General features: G+C 44.1%; 1 protein-coding gene across 8 annotated transcripts in view; it reads left to right on the forward strand.

The window, feature by feature from the left end:
- Nucleotides 1-242: 242 nt before the first annotated feature.
- MCCC1 (methylcrotonoyl-CoA carboxylase 1) overlaps nt 243-15,022 on the forward strand; it is an 85,322-nt gene continuing 70,542 nt past the window's right edge. For 2 of the 8 annotated variants that reach the window (XM_030931612.1, XM_010366227.1), the window contains exons 1-4: nt 249-478; nt 5,876-5,922; nt 8,412-8,548; nt 13,816-13,911. In XM_030931612.1, coding sequence (XP_030787472.1) covers nt 390-478; nt 5,876-5,922; nt 8,412-8,548; nt 13,816-13,911 — 369 coding nt within the window. In that variant the 5' untranslated portion in view covers nt 249-389. Of the gene's footprint in view, nt 479-1,968; nt 1,987-5,875; nt 5,923-8,411; nt 8,549-13,815; nt 13,912-15,022 lie in introns of all 8 variants that reach the window. The other 6 variants (XM_030931620.1, XM_030931610.1, XM_010366226.2 and 3 more) reach the window with 6 other exon arrangements.

Below are 15,022 nucleotides of genomic sequence, written 5' to 3' on the forward strand. Positions count from 1 at the left end.
TCTTCCCCAGGGTTCTTCTTCCAGAAGCTGACGAGAGAAAAGAACTACACGGGCTGCAGTAAGAAACAGTGACAGGGCACCAGGAGGCGGAGGACCGAGAACACCGTTGCCTAAAGTCGGCGCAGGCCCCCACGGGGCGCAGAAACAAAGGCCACATCCCCACGAGCACGTGGCCAGACTGTCCAATCGTCGCTACTGAAGCTGGGCTCTGGTCTTTGATTGGTGTTCCTGGAGACGCCCTCACACTCTTGGATCAGCCCAAAGCTAGGCTCAGGCTCCGACGGTGGCCGGTGGGGGTCACGAGGCTTCGGAGTGAAGGGAAGGGTTTGGCTTGTGGGACTCAGCCGCCTCTGTGCTGGGGAGTCGTGGAGCGGCCGGGCTCCAGAGACATGGCGGCGGCCTCTGCGGTGTCGGTCCTGCTGGTGGCGGCGGAGAGGAACCGGTGGCATCGTCTCCCGAGCCTGCTCCTGCCGCCCAGGTGGGTGGAGGGGCCGTGGCGCAGTGGGCAGAAGCGGAGCGGGAGCGAGGGTGCACCGACCTGAGCGAGCGGTGGGAGGTGCGGCACGACCCAGGGTCGGGGTGGGGAGGACGGTAGAAAAACCCCAGCCCCTTTCGCGGGGCGGGTCGGCTGGCAGTCACGGCGTCAGGAGGAAGACATCCCCACCAGTCCTTCCCTTTTTCCCCGCTTCCGCACATCCACGCTTCAGCGCACCGTTGGCTTCCGGTTTTCCATTTCTGAGGACTGGGCCTACCATCCTCCAGGCTCCCCTCGCCGTCGCTGCAGCTCGTAGCCGTTTGCATCGGGCTTTCGCAGCACCTCTTAGGTGGGAGCGTTGTTATAATCCGGTTCCGGGGAAGCCCGAAGGGATCAACGACTTGCTCAATGGAACACAGCTATTAAGAAATGGGGCCAGGATGCCCTCAAAGCCTTTTTCAGTTCAGCTGTGCCCCATCAGGTGTCCGGTTCAGAAAAAGACTCCTGGAGTTCATTCTCTTTGTTAGAAGGAATGAAGTTGTCAAGAAGAGCAAGTGTACCTCCCACAGAGCTGGGAAATTATTTTGTCAAAAACTCTTGTACCCACGTTTGAACAACGCTATCAGATGACACCGTCTAGCTCACCTGACTCCAGCTGTTTCAAATTTTGAGCTCTAAGCTTTGGTGGCAATAACTCTGGCAGTGGAAACACCCTCAGGCTTGTAGATAGCTTGCTTCTTTGTCTTCTTTTGCTTCATGGTTATCATTCTCCATCATTCTGGAAAGATTGACAGTTTAGTGTTCAAGGGCACAGACCCTGCAGTCAAGGCTGGGGTCTTAGCTACTCACTAGGTGTGTGACTTTGGGTAACTTACTTAATATTTCTTCTTTAATTTTCTCACCTTGGAGATGATACTAGTACCTTGGGTTGTGAAAATTAAATGAATTAACTCATGGAATGAGATTTAAGCACAATCTCGTACATAAAATCAGTCTATAAACGCAAACTCAACCATTTAAATGAACGTTTGCTTGCTTTTTCCAGAAATATTGTAGATGCCCTTTTTAGTTACTTAATTGTAGGAGTGCTCAAGAGAAACATAAGAAAGTTGTGGCAAGTTGGCTGGGCGCGTTGGCTCACGCCTGTAATCCTAGCACTTTGGGAGGCTGAGACGGGCAGATCACGAGGTCAGGAGATCAAGACCATCCTGGCTAACACAGTGAAACCCCGTTTCTACCAAAAAAAAAAAAAAACAAAAAAATTAGCCGGGCGTGGTGGCGCGCGCCTGTAGTTCTGTAGTCCCGCTTGTAGTCCCAGCTACTCAGGAGGCGGAGGCAGGGGAATGGCGTGAACCTAGGAGGCGGAGCTTGCAGTGAGCTGAGATCGCACCACTGTACTCCAGCCTGGGCGACAGAGTGAGACTCCATCTAAAACAAACAAGTTGGTGAAAGTAATGTTAATGTTCTTTTTGTTCTGGTTTTTCTTTTCTTAGGTTTCCAGGGCTCTTCAGGTTAGTACCATAGACCCATTTTCTCTCTCTCTTCCCTTTCAAAGCTTAGCTATTGTCTATAGAACTGTCTTCAAGTATGTCACCCTGGAGAGTGTTAAGAGTTGTTAATGGCTTATAGAAGTAAAACTCTTCGCCAGGAGAGTTGGTTCATGCCTGTTTTCTTAGCACTTTCTCAGCACTGTGGGATCCAAGGTGGGAGGATTGCTTGAGGTCAAGAGTTCAAGACGAGCCTGGGCAACATAGTGAGGCTTCATCTCTACAAAACGTTAAAAAATTAGCCAGGCGTAGTGGCACACACTTGTAGCCACAGCTACTTGGGAGGATGAGGAGGGTGAGGACAGCTTGAGCCCAGGGGTTCCAGGCCATAGTGTGCCATGATCACACCACTGTACTCCATCCTAGGTAACATCCCATCTCAAAACAAAAAAAAATCTTAACAGTGCAGATAGTTTACACTATTTTTATGTTACGAATCTCTAGTAGCTCAGAGAAAATAATTTCTAGTGGCAGAATTATAGACATGACAATAAGCTGGTATAGAGCCACCTTGAATCAGGGAAGCAGCTTCTTAATCTTGTTTAAGCCATTGCTTTTAAGTCGCAGCTTAGAAAATTGTGAAAAATGGAATAGATGATCAGAACGTTGTTGGGATAGAGGATTATAGTTAAGTGGGCGCGCTCTCTCTCTCTCTCTCTCTCTCTCTCTCTCTCTCTCTCTCTCTCTCTCTCCCCCCACCCCTCTCCCTCTCCCTCTCCCTCTTTCCCCCTGCCTCCTTTCTTCTGTCTTCACTAGAAGATTGTAAAAGAAAGCTTTAGGTCAACAGTAGCCTTGAAACTTAATCAGTCTTAAGCTACCTTTACCAACAAACAACCATTTAATAGATAAATCTGCCCAGAATAGGCCTTGAAACGTGTCAGAAGCCTATCTGAAGAATGTGAAGGGAAAATGATGCTATGAGCTAGAAAATACTTCATAAAGATCAGGAAAGATGATCCCCCTCCTTCATGATCAAGAAGGTAAGGTCAGCTGAAGTGGAAAGGTGTGGGAAAGCAGCAGCCTCCTGAGGAAGCCAGCTCATGGGACTCTCCTGCCAAAGCTGTGGGTCTTCCCAGCAGCTCCTCATGGATGGCAGCATCTGAGTGTGCTTTGTAGGGCAATGAGTGTATAGATGCATATAGATGTGTAGGTATCTCCTGCATCTTGGTTCCAGTGAACTACTAGTCCTGCTCAACTACATAATCATATACATAGTATGTATATACTATTGCCTAGTTACATAGTTTCTAATGCACATGCTGTGCTTTTATCTTGTGCTTTGTGAATAATCTAAAATGGTTAGTTAGTCCTTTATAACCACATCTTCTAGGTATAGACAAAAAGATAGGTGGAATTGCTTCTGTAATTTGTTGGTTTCCCTGCCTATGCTTTTTTAAATTGTTAAAATTTTTATTTATTTATTTATTTTTGAGATGGAGTCTAAATCTGTCGCCCAGGCTGGAGTGTAGTGGCGTGATCTTGGCTCACTGCAACCCCCGCCTCCCAAGTTCAAGTGATTCTCCTACCTCAGCCTCCCAAGTAGCTGGGATTACAGGCATGCACCACCACACCTGGCTAATTTTTGTGTTGTTAGTAGAGATGGGGTTTCACCATATTGGCGAGGCTGGTCTCGAACTCCCGACCTCAGGTGATCTCCCAGCTTCAGCCTCCCAAAGTGCTGAGATTACAGGCGTGAGCCACCGCGCCCAGCCCGCTTAACCTCTTTAGCTGAAACTTAATAGACGTTATACTTTTTTGTTCCTAAAGTGAATCTGGCCTGTTTTCTGTCAGCTCTTGGTTAATGGTTCATTGTTACCTTATTTTATAAACAGGTATCATGAAACTTAAAAATTGTTGAGATTTCTACCTCGTTAAGATACCTCAAGTCATCTTGTCTCCCTATTTCATTTTCTTTTAGTACAAGGACTTGGAATAGCATTATATAATACTTTTAAAACTGAGAGGTACCTTCAAGATCACCTCTTACAGTCTCATGTGTGAGAACACTGAAGCCCAAGATATTAAATCTTGCATCCTCAACTGGGATGATACCACCGTTAAAGGATGGAAATTGATTCTTGGGAGAGCCAGAAAATCTTAGATTTTTTTCATGGTTTACGGCTTACCTAAGCTCAACTTTACCCCACCCTTCCTGCAAGGAATAAAATCTTTTACAAGTTTTCTCATTAGGAGAGTAATAATGAAAAAAAGTTTGAGAAACACTGATGTAAAGTGACTCGACTCTGGGCAAGCTGGTCATTGGAGGGACTCGGATGAGAACGCAGCTCTTCTGGTCCCACAGCCAACATTCTTTCTGCTGCCCCTGTTTAACTTCCGTTTATTTCTCTGGTCTTACTTTTTAAACATGTCTCATGTTTCAACTTGATTGGTATTTTTCAAACTGTAGATTGACCAACATATTTTAATAAAAAGGATACAACTGAAAGTACCAAAAGGCAGAATGAGTCATTTTTAACAAAACATCTGTTTTCATTAAGTGTGTGTCCTCGGTGGTTTGTATTGTGAGTAGTAGCCAAAAGGGTTTCAAAAAAGCTAAACTAGATGATGTTGGTATACCTTGGTTCTTTAATCATCTCTGACTCTGTGGTCTTATGACAGCTCAGGAACTGAAGGGGTGGCCTGCCCCTCCACACCTGTGGGTGTTTCTCGTTAGGTGGAACGAGAGACTTTAGAAAAGAAATAAGACACAGAGACAAAGTATAGAGAAAGAAAAGCGGGGCCCAGGGGACCGGCGCTCAGCTTACAGAGGACCCACGCAGGCACCGGTCTCTGAGTTCCCTTAGTATTTATTGATAATTATCTTTACCATCTCAAACATAAGGGAGTGGCTGGACAATAGGATCGTTTTAGGGAGGAAATCAGCAGTAAGACATAAGAACAAAAATTCTCTGTGACATGAATAAGTTTAAAGGAAAATGCTGTGCCTTGAGATGCATATGCAAACATCTCCATAAACCTTTAAGCAGCATTGCTCCAGCAAGTCCCACCTTATTCCTAAAGGCGGTTTCCTCCTTGCTCAGTAAACAAAGCACACAATGGGTTTTACACCGAGATGTTCCATTGCCCAGGGACGGGCAGGAGACAAATGTTTTTCTCTTACTTGAGATTAGGCACTTGTTTAACAAAGCACATTCTGTACAGCCCATATCTTAAGTCACCACAGCACATATCTCTTGCAAGGACAAAGTTGGGGGAGGGTCACAGATTAACAGCATCTCAAATACAGAACCAAATGGAGTCTCTTAAATCTACTTCTTTCTATATAGACACAGTAACAGGCTGACCTCTCTTTTCCCCACAGGAACAAGCAGCTAGGTGACCCATTCAAGGACAGGTAGTACGAAGGAAAACAGCCAGATCTCTAACTCTTGAGTTCTAGATTAGTTTTCTTTCTTTCTTTCTTTTTTTTTTTTGAGACGGAGTCTTGCTCTGTCGCCCAGGCTGGTGTGCAGTGGCCGGATCTCAGCTCACTGCAAGCTCCGCCTCCTGGGTTTTTATGCCATTCTCCTGCCTCAGCCTCCCGAGTAGCTGGGACTACAGGTGCCTGCCACCTCGCCGGCTAGTTTTTTGTATTTTTAGTAGAGATGGGGTTTCACCATGTTAGCCAGGATGGTCTCGATCTCCTGACCTCGTGATCCGCCCGTCTCGGCCTCCCAAAGTGCTGGGATTACAGCTTGAGCTCTAGGTTAGTTTTCTACCCACTAAGAAAGCCTTACTAAAGCACTGTTAGTTGACTTAAGGTTTCATGTTTTAAGAAACTGAAATTCTTTTGAAAGAACAATTGCGTTGCCTATTCTGTTTAATTATAATTCCTTTTGGATTTATGTTATAGGACATGGGTGTGGAGGCAAAGAACCATGAAGTACACAACAACCACAGGTACTGACAGACTTTGTTCTATTTGATTTTGCTTCAGATTGGAAGTGTTTAAGAAAGGGAAATGTTTAATCCCTTAATATGTGCATAATGGAATTAGTTATAAAATTTGGATTTTCATGATAATTTTCTAGGAAGTGTTAAGTCATGGTTTTCACCTCTTTTATATCAAATCTCTCTTGCTGTTAAGTCTAAAATACAGAGGGCAGCCGGGTGCGGTGGCTCATGCCTGTATCCCAGCAGTTTGGGAGGCTGAGGTGGGCGGATTGTTTGGAGGAAGGGAGGCAAGATGGCGCGGTTCCGGGTTCTTCACCGTCAACTTTCCGGGGCGGGGAAGACACGGGTCGACTGCGCAGGGGCAACCCTACCTCCTAGGGAGAAAAACCGGAACCGCCTAGCCACCCCTACCACCCGGCGGGACCCGCCTATGTCCCGCCCACTGCCCTCCCACTCCCAGGCCCAGGACATAAAAGCTGCTCCCGGAGGGCAGGCTGGGCGAACTTCCTGAGCCCCCACTCCTGTCGGGACTACATTAGGAACCTCGCTGGAGAGCTCCACCGGGTGACTCCCCCGGCCTCCCCTGCCGGAGACCAACGGACCTCACCCCTCCCCCACAAAGCTGGCTGACCAAAAAATAAATTTGCAGTTTTGCTCCTAGCCTTGCCTACTCGCTGGTCCTTTAATACTCGCCCTGGTGAGCCTAGAAAGCAAATCAGTTTCCTAGAAAGCAAATCACCGATCACCTGAGGTCAGGAGTTCAAGACCAGCCTGGACAACATGGTGAAACCCTGCGTCTACTAAAAAATACAAAAATTAGCCAGGTGTACGGTGGCGGGTGCCTGTAATCCCAGATACTTGGGAGGCTGAGGCAGGAGAATCTCTTGAACCCGGGAGGCGTCGTCAGTTGCAGTGAGCCAAGATCATGCCACTGCACTCCAGCCTGGGTGACAGTGCAAGACTCCGTCTCAAAAAAAAAAAAAAAGTAAAATAAATAAATAAATAAAATACAGAGGGCAATAATGGAGAACATTTTATATCTGTGTTGTTCTTTCTGTCTGTTTGACCTTCTTAGTGTATTGCATTGGAAAATCATAACTACGATGGTCTAAAGAAGTGCTTTGAAAAAGCTGTTTTAAGTAGCAAAACCTTTTTTTCCAAATAAACTTTAACATGGAATTCCCAACTATAAAACATATAAAAGTGTAATAAAGTATAACTTCCAGCTGAATGGGTATAACCCTCTCCCTACCCTGCTCTCCTTCCCCTGCCCACAGTCATACATATGCCATCCATCAGCCCCTGTGACAACTCTTGGGCTCTATAGAGCCCCATGGAAAAACACTTTTGAATTGGGTGCAACCTTATTTTTTTTTTAAAGAAGAAATAACTTTATTATGTTGAGCCTATGGATTCTATTTAATAAATAACTTTATTATGAACTGTCAAAGAACATTTATTTCATGTGTGATATTAGAAGTACATTTTATATATGCAGTAGCTTGTCATTATGGTGCCATGCCAGTAGACTAGTACAAGAGTCACTTGTGTTGCAGGAGAACCACACACACCTGTGTACATAGGGGTAGAGGCAGAGGAGCAGAGTAACTGAGACCTTAAATTCTGGAGTGACGCAGATCTAGGTTGAAATCCTGGATTCTTCCTTTAGCTGTGTAATTTTGGGAAAATAATAGCTCTTTCAGCATTAATTTCTTCATCTTTAAAATTGACATAACAATGATAGTATCTATTTCATTAGGATTATTGTGAAAATTTAAGTCAATGTTGAGTCTTTAGCACAGGACCTGAGGCACAGAAAGTGATTATTAAAGATTAGTTATTATTGGCCGGATGTGGTGACTCACACCTGTAATCCCAGCACTTTGGGAGGCCAAGGTGGGTGGATCACCTGAGGTCAGGAGATCAAGACCAGCCTGGCCAATGTGGTGAAACCCTGTCTTTACTAAAAATACAAAAATTAGCTGGGTGTGGTGGCAGGCACCTGTAATTTCAGCTACTCAGGAGGCTGAAGCAGGAGAATTGCTTGACCCTGGGAGGTGGAGGTTGCAGTGAGCTGAGATCGCACCGTTGCACTCCAGCCTGGGGGACAAGAGCAAAACACTGTCTCAAAAATAAATAAATAAATAAATAAATAAAATAAAGATTCGTTATTATTAATGATGATAATTTTTAGCACTATTATAATGTGATCCTTGGCATAACAAAGCATCTTTTAATTTTATTTTGTGTTGCTTTGTATGTTAAGTTAAAAAGGCTGAGTAATTTATGTTAATGAGTATCTTGAATTTCAGTGAAAAGAAGTGCACTGTCTAATATTAGTTAAAGTGGTCATTTTGGGCTCAGTTTTGCTAGTTTTACCAAACAGTCTGAACTTACCAGTTCGAGTCCTTATCAGCCAGTTAATATCGTATTCTCATTCTCATTCTTTGCTCTCTAGTAACATTTCTCTGTGATTTTCATGGTGTTTTAAACAGGAAGAAACATTACCAAGGTCCTCATTGCAAACAGAGGAGAAATTGCCTGCAGGGTGATGCGCACAGCCAGAAAACTGGGTGTACAGTCTGTGGCAGTTTATAGTGAGGCTGACAGGAATTCCATGCATGTAGATATGGTATGTGTTAAAAATTGGAAGCCACGTCTTACGTTTATTCATTTACTGTGTCAGTATTTCAGTTCTTTATGATGACAGTTGATACTTGCTAGTGTTAACAGGGTTGAAGTAGGTAAGTTCAAACTGCTCACTGATAATTCTTGGGAACATTTTTCAGATACAACATAGTTGAACTAAGTGGTGTGCTTGGTAGAGCAGCTGATTTACAGGGAAGGTCTTTATCTCCTTGAGGATTGGTTAAAACAGTTCACAGAATGTTGCTGATCCATTGACTACACTTTCAGTAGCTCATGTCCCCATTCCCTATATACAAGGAGAAAGATCCAGGCTCTATTCTTTTTTTTTTTTTTTTTTTTTTTGTGACTGAGTCTTGCTCTCTTGCCCAGGCTGGAGTGCAGTGGCCCTATCTCAGCTCACTGCAAGCTCTGCCTCTCAGGTTCAAGCGATTCTCCTGCCTCCATTCTCCTGCCTCCATTCTCCTGCTCAACCTCTCGAGTAGCTGGGACTATAGGCACCCACCACCATGACGGGCTAATTTTTTGTATTTTTAGTAGAGACGGGGTTTCACCATGTTAGTCAGGATGGTCTTGATCTGCTGACCTCATGATCCTCCCGCCTCAGCCTCCCAAAGTGCTGGGATTACAGGCGTGAGCCACCGCACCCGGCCAATCCAGGCTCTGTTCTTAGCAACTGCTACTTACTGGCTGAGTGATCTTAGCCAAGTCACTTCATGTTTCTGAGCGTTGCTTCATCTGTAAAATTATAACTAAAAAGACCCAACTCCCTGAAGTTTGTGAATGTTATGAGTGAGTTATTACTAGTTTTTTTTTCGTTTTGTTTTTGTTTTTGACAGAGTCTCACTCTGTTGCCCAGGCTGGAGTGGAGTGGGGTGTTCTTGGCTCACTGCAACCTCCGCCTCCCGGGTTCAAGTGATTCTCATGCCTCAGCCTCCTGAGTAGCTGGATTACAGACATGCACCACCATGCCCAGCTAGTTTTTTGTATTTTTAGTAGAGATGGGATTTCACCACATTGGCCAAAATGGTCTCGAACTCCTGGCCTCAAATGATCCACCCACCTTGGCCTCCCAGAGTGCTGAGATTACAGGTGTGAGCCACTGCGTCCAGCCTATCACTAGCTTTTATCCACCAGAAATAACTCCAAGTGTGGGTGAATTCAACTGTTGGCCTTCATTATGCCTGCAGCAAGGCTCCAAGCACTAGCATCGATTCATGATGAACAGCCTCACCCGGGCTTTTATCACTGTACAGCAGGCCCTTGTGGCTCTCTAGCCACTTTTTTTCTCATTCTGTCCAATGAGTATTTCATACCTGTTTCTCTTCATTCCAACCTCCAATTCTCCCTCCACCCACCTACTTGCAGCAGGTCATCTTGATTTCACAGAGAAAATAAAATTGAGCTTCCTGACACAGAATCTGCTGACTTAGTTACGTCTGCATCCATCTTTTCCCATCGAAGTTCAATCCCTCTGGATCCCTTCTCTTGTCTTTTTAAGAATTTCACCCGCTGGGCACAGTGGCTCACGCCTGTAATCCCAGCACTTTGGGAAGCCAAGGCAGGTGAATCACCTGAAGTCAGGAGTTCGAGACCAGCCTGACCAACATGGAGAAATTCCGTCTCTACTAAAAATACAAAATTAGCTGGGCGTGGTGTCACATGCCTGTAATCCCAGCTACTCGGGAGGCTGAGGCAGGAGAATCGCTTGAACCCGGGAGGCGGAGGTTGCAGTGAACTGAGATCATGTCATTGCACTCCAGCCTGGGCAACAAGAGCAAAACTCCATGTCAAAGAAAAAAAAAAATTCCCAAAGTAAGAGAGTAAATTTTAAATGTATTACCATGAAAAATAGTAGGTAAGTGAGATGATGGCTAGGTTAATTGGCTTGATTCAATCATTCCACATTGCATGTGGCAAAACATCACATTGTACGCCATAAATGCATACAATTATATTTGTCAATTAACAGTATTAATAAAACATAAAGCAAAAGGAGACATTCCTATGTCAAAAAGAAAAGGATCTTCCATTTTTCAGTGATGGGTCTTCAACCACTCTCTACTAGACTGGTAATATCCGTGTCCCAAAATCCAGTGGAGTCTCCAGGACTGAGCTGACTCTACCTCTCAGCAGCATTTAACAACTTGTACACTGCTCCCTTCTTTTAGAAATAAGTTCTCATGGCTTTCTCAACCTCTTGTCTTCTTGTCTTCTCTCAGTGTCCTTTCTCTGGACCCTGCCCATCTACCAGAACCTTATGTTGAAGTTTCTTGGGACTTGGTCCTTGGCCCTCTTTTCTCAGTGTATACTCTCATTCTGGATCATTTTAAATACTCCTGTAGCTTTGAGAAACAAATTTCTATTTTTAGCCCAGACTTTCTTTTGAGCATGATAGATGTATATCCAACTGCCCATTCAACATCTCCACTTTGATATTGTCACAGATACCAAACTAGTGTGACTGAAATTGAACTCATGACCCTTCACCTGTACTGAACCTGCATTTCTTACAGAATTCCCTAACCCCATAAAGGACAACACCATTGCTAATAAAAACAATAATGTCAGAGATCTAGAAGTCTTTGAACATTTTTCTGTCTTCTTTCCCACTCTACATCCTTCCCCCCTCATCTAGTAAATGACCAAGTACTGTTAATTGTATTTCCCAAACATTTCTTTCCACTTCTTTCCACCCCGTCCCACCTATAACTTAACTCAAAGCCACAATCACCTTCTTTTTTTCTGAGCCAGGGTCTCACTCTGTCACCTAGGCTGAAGTGCAGTGGCACAATCACAGCTCACTGCAGCCTCAACCCCCCAGGCTCAAGCAGTCCTCCCACCTCAGCCTCCTGAGTAGCTGGAACTACGGGCACTTGCTACCATGGCCGGCTAATTTTAAAAACTTTTGTAGAGATGATGTCTCACTATGTTGTCCCAAAGTGCGGAGATTATAGGGATTATAGGCATAAGCCACCATGCCCGGCCCCACTATCACTCCTTGCTTGACCAAATGCTGCAGCCTCCTAAGTAGCCTCTCTACCTCCACTCTTAACTGTCCCCCATTCCCAGCCAACAATCTGTTTTCTGCTTTTCAGCCAGACTGAGAGTATAAAATAAAAATGTACTTAAGTTACTCCTCTTCTTAAATGCTTTAAACCTTTATATGGTCCACCAGCTTATCAGTAATTTAAAAGGTGGATAATATTCATTGTTGATGAGGGTGGTTAGAAACTGGTATGTTGATGGAAATATATATTGGTAAAACCATTTCAAGGCTGATTAACCAGAAGCTATTAAACTATGCATATCCTTCAACCCAACCCTGCAAACATTCTTGTAGGTTTCTGTCCTTCAGGCATGCTCACATATATGTGCTAAGAGAAGTGTGTACAGGAATGTCTGCTTTAGCCTTGCCCACACCCAGGTTTTTGCTGTTATAACCTAGGTGCGCATTAAGAGCTACATGATTAAATGAGCTGTAATACCGCCATACTATGGAATATTTTGCAAATGTTATACAAAATAAGGTATAGACATGTGTACTAGCAAGAAAAAGAGCTCCCAAGACATACTGTTAATGGAAAAAGCAGTTGCAGAAGATAATTATATAGTATGATCCTATTTATGTAAAAACAATAACTAAAACTGCATGTGTTTATATAAACATATATGACTAGTTCGGAATATGGATATGGAACAATATGTCCTGAGTTGATTATAGTGGATGTTCTATCTGGAAGGAGACTGCAATGGAGGGAGTACCAAAGGGCTACTTTGCATTTGTATTATAATTCATATTCTTTAGAATGAGAATAGATTTGTGTTTTGTGGAGTTAAAAGTAAAAACCAGTCTGGGTGCTGTGGCTCATGCCTGTAATCCCAGCACTTGGAGAGGCCCAGGCAGGCGGATCACCTGTGGTCGTGGCTAACATGGTGAGGCCCTGTCTTTACTACAAATACAAAAATTAGCTGGGTGTGGTGGCATGCACCTATAATCCCAGCTACTCGGGAGGCTGAGGCAAGAGAATCACTTGAACCCGGGAGGCACAGGTTGCAGTGAGCCGAGATCGCACCACTACACTTCAGCCTGGGCGACAGAGCAAGACTTACCTCAAAAACAAACAAAAAAAAAAAACACAAAACAGCAACAACAACAACAAAAACATTTAAAATGGTCTCTTTGTGTGCTCACTTAGGAGAAAGCCCAAAGCTTTTTAACCTCTTATAGGCCCTTTGAAATCTGTGCCCAGCTTTCTGTCCAGCATCCTCTCTGGCCTCTGGACCCCTTGCTCATTGTGTTCCAGCCACACAAACCTTTCTGTGGTCGCTCAAATGGACCAGTTTTCCTCCCACCTTTTTGTAGGTTGTTTTCTCTGCCTGAGAGCCTCAACCTCAGCTCCATTCCTGTTCCCAACTCCACATTCTTGATCTGTTTGCCAGGCAAAGTCTTGATCATCCTTGAGGAGCCTCCCCTGACTTCCCTCCTAGGCATTTCCTGACCACCTTCAGACCAGATCAGGCCTTCCTCCTATAGCCTTTATGCCCTTGGTTTTTCCTCCATGACGTTCATCACAGTTGTCATTCAGTATGTGAGTGTATGTTTAATGTCTGTCTCTCTCCCTAGACAGGGACATTTGTTCACTATGGTACAGGCAGCTCCCACCTCAAAGTGTGACACATAGTAGGCCTTCAGTAAGTTTTGGGATGAATGAATGATGTACTCTAAATGGTCTACTTTAAGGGATGCTATGATTATGTGAAAGTTTTAAGGAATGATATAAAATAATTCACAAATGTATGAAAGGAGCATTATCATCATACTCTGATAATTATATAAACTTTAATCAACTTTGTAAGCTTTTTTCTTTGTGTATATCTGTCACATATTTTGTTTCTATTACCAAATATAAATTTTTGGCATTGAATACATTTAAGGTTATTATTGTTTTTGTAATAATATCATGACTAATGTCTGTTGCTTTCTATCCTGAGACACTTTAGTTTCACACCAGTGTGTGGCTTGTGCATGAAAACCAAGTTTTGTTACCCTCTTCATGCAAAAGATTCTAAGACTGGCTTATTTTTATAGCATAGACATATGCTGGTACTTCAGTTTTTCAATTCTTGTACTGTTCTTGAGGGAGTGGCATTTTTATTTACAATAATAAAATGACCCCGAAGCAGTTCTGTATAGTGTATGAGTATATACTAGCCACAAAGTCTTTTAAGCATGTGATGTTTCTTAAACAGGCGGATGAAGCATATTCCATCGGTCCCGCTCCCTCCCAGCAGAGCTACTTATCTATGGAGAAAATCATTCAAGTGGCCAAGACCTCTGCTGCACAGGTGAGGGTTGTGAAGAGATTTGCAGTGCAAAAGGAATATGTTTTGTGCAACTGATGCAAAGTTACTTATAGAAATTTTCCATTTTTAGCCCTTCACAAGATCTTTACATTTGATTATTGGATTATCATTGTAAACTAGGCATGTCCCATCTCATTTCTCAGCCAGGCTGCCTTTTTACTGGCTCCTTTGTACTTTAGATACTTTGGGAAATAGGTGGAAAGAGGGTCTAAATTATAAGTTAAAATTAGGAGAGAATTCAGCTCTTCTGTCCTCAAAACTACATGCTCAAATCCTTTGGGAGAAATAGGTAGGTAGGGCTCTAAATTACAAGGTAAAATATAAGCAAGAAAGAAATATTTTTCCACCCCAACTTCCCAGTCTCATTCTAGGGCCACGTAAGGAACTTAAGGAAGACGGTTCAGGCAAATGGAATTGCCAAGACTCTGAGATGAAAACAAGCTGGTGTTCAAGGGAGAAAAGTGTTCAGTGTGGTTGGAGTGAAGGCAGTAAGGGGCTGTGTCATTCAAGTATAGTCAGTAAAACCAAAATTCCATTTGACATTTCAGCAGAAGGAACTTAGTTGAGGAATTAGTTCCACCAGTGTTAGAGAGCTGAAGGCGGGCTGGGGATGTTGAAATTGCCCCATAATAATAACAACAGAAATTGACAGCCACCCTTTGGGCTGTAGGAGAGACTGGTGGAGGGACCTTCTGCAGCTGTTCTCAGATCTGTGGAGGGGCCCTACCTGGCTACAGGGGGCTTAATGAGGCTAGTTCTTGGAGTTCCAAAAGAACCTGAAGACTGGAACCAACCGCCGCTTCCTAGCGGCAAGGAGTAGGAAAGCTTCCTTGTTCAGGTTTGCCTGCAGGGACCCCTACTGGCGAAACCTAACAGGAAGCCCACTGGCAAACAGGCAGAGCTCCTTCACAAGGCACCAGGTAGAAGGTTGGGTTTGCAGCTGGGAGAACCAGCTTACAGGAAGAAAGTGGTAGGAGATGATGGAGCAGAGAGAGGTAGGGGTAGCATCATTTAGAGCATTACAAGTGTTTGTTTGTTTGTTTTTGACAGGGTCTTTGCTCTGCTGCCCAGGCTGCAGTGCAGTGGCACAATC

This window comes from Rhinopithecus roxellana, chromosome 1 (genome assembly GCF_007565055.1).
Source record: "Rhinopithecus roxellana isolate Shanxi Qingling chromosome 1, ASM756505v1, whole genome shotgun sequence".
NCBI lineage: Eukaryota > Metazoa > Chordata > Mammalia > Primates > Cercopithecidae > Rhinopithecus > Rhinopithecus roxellana.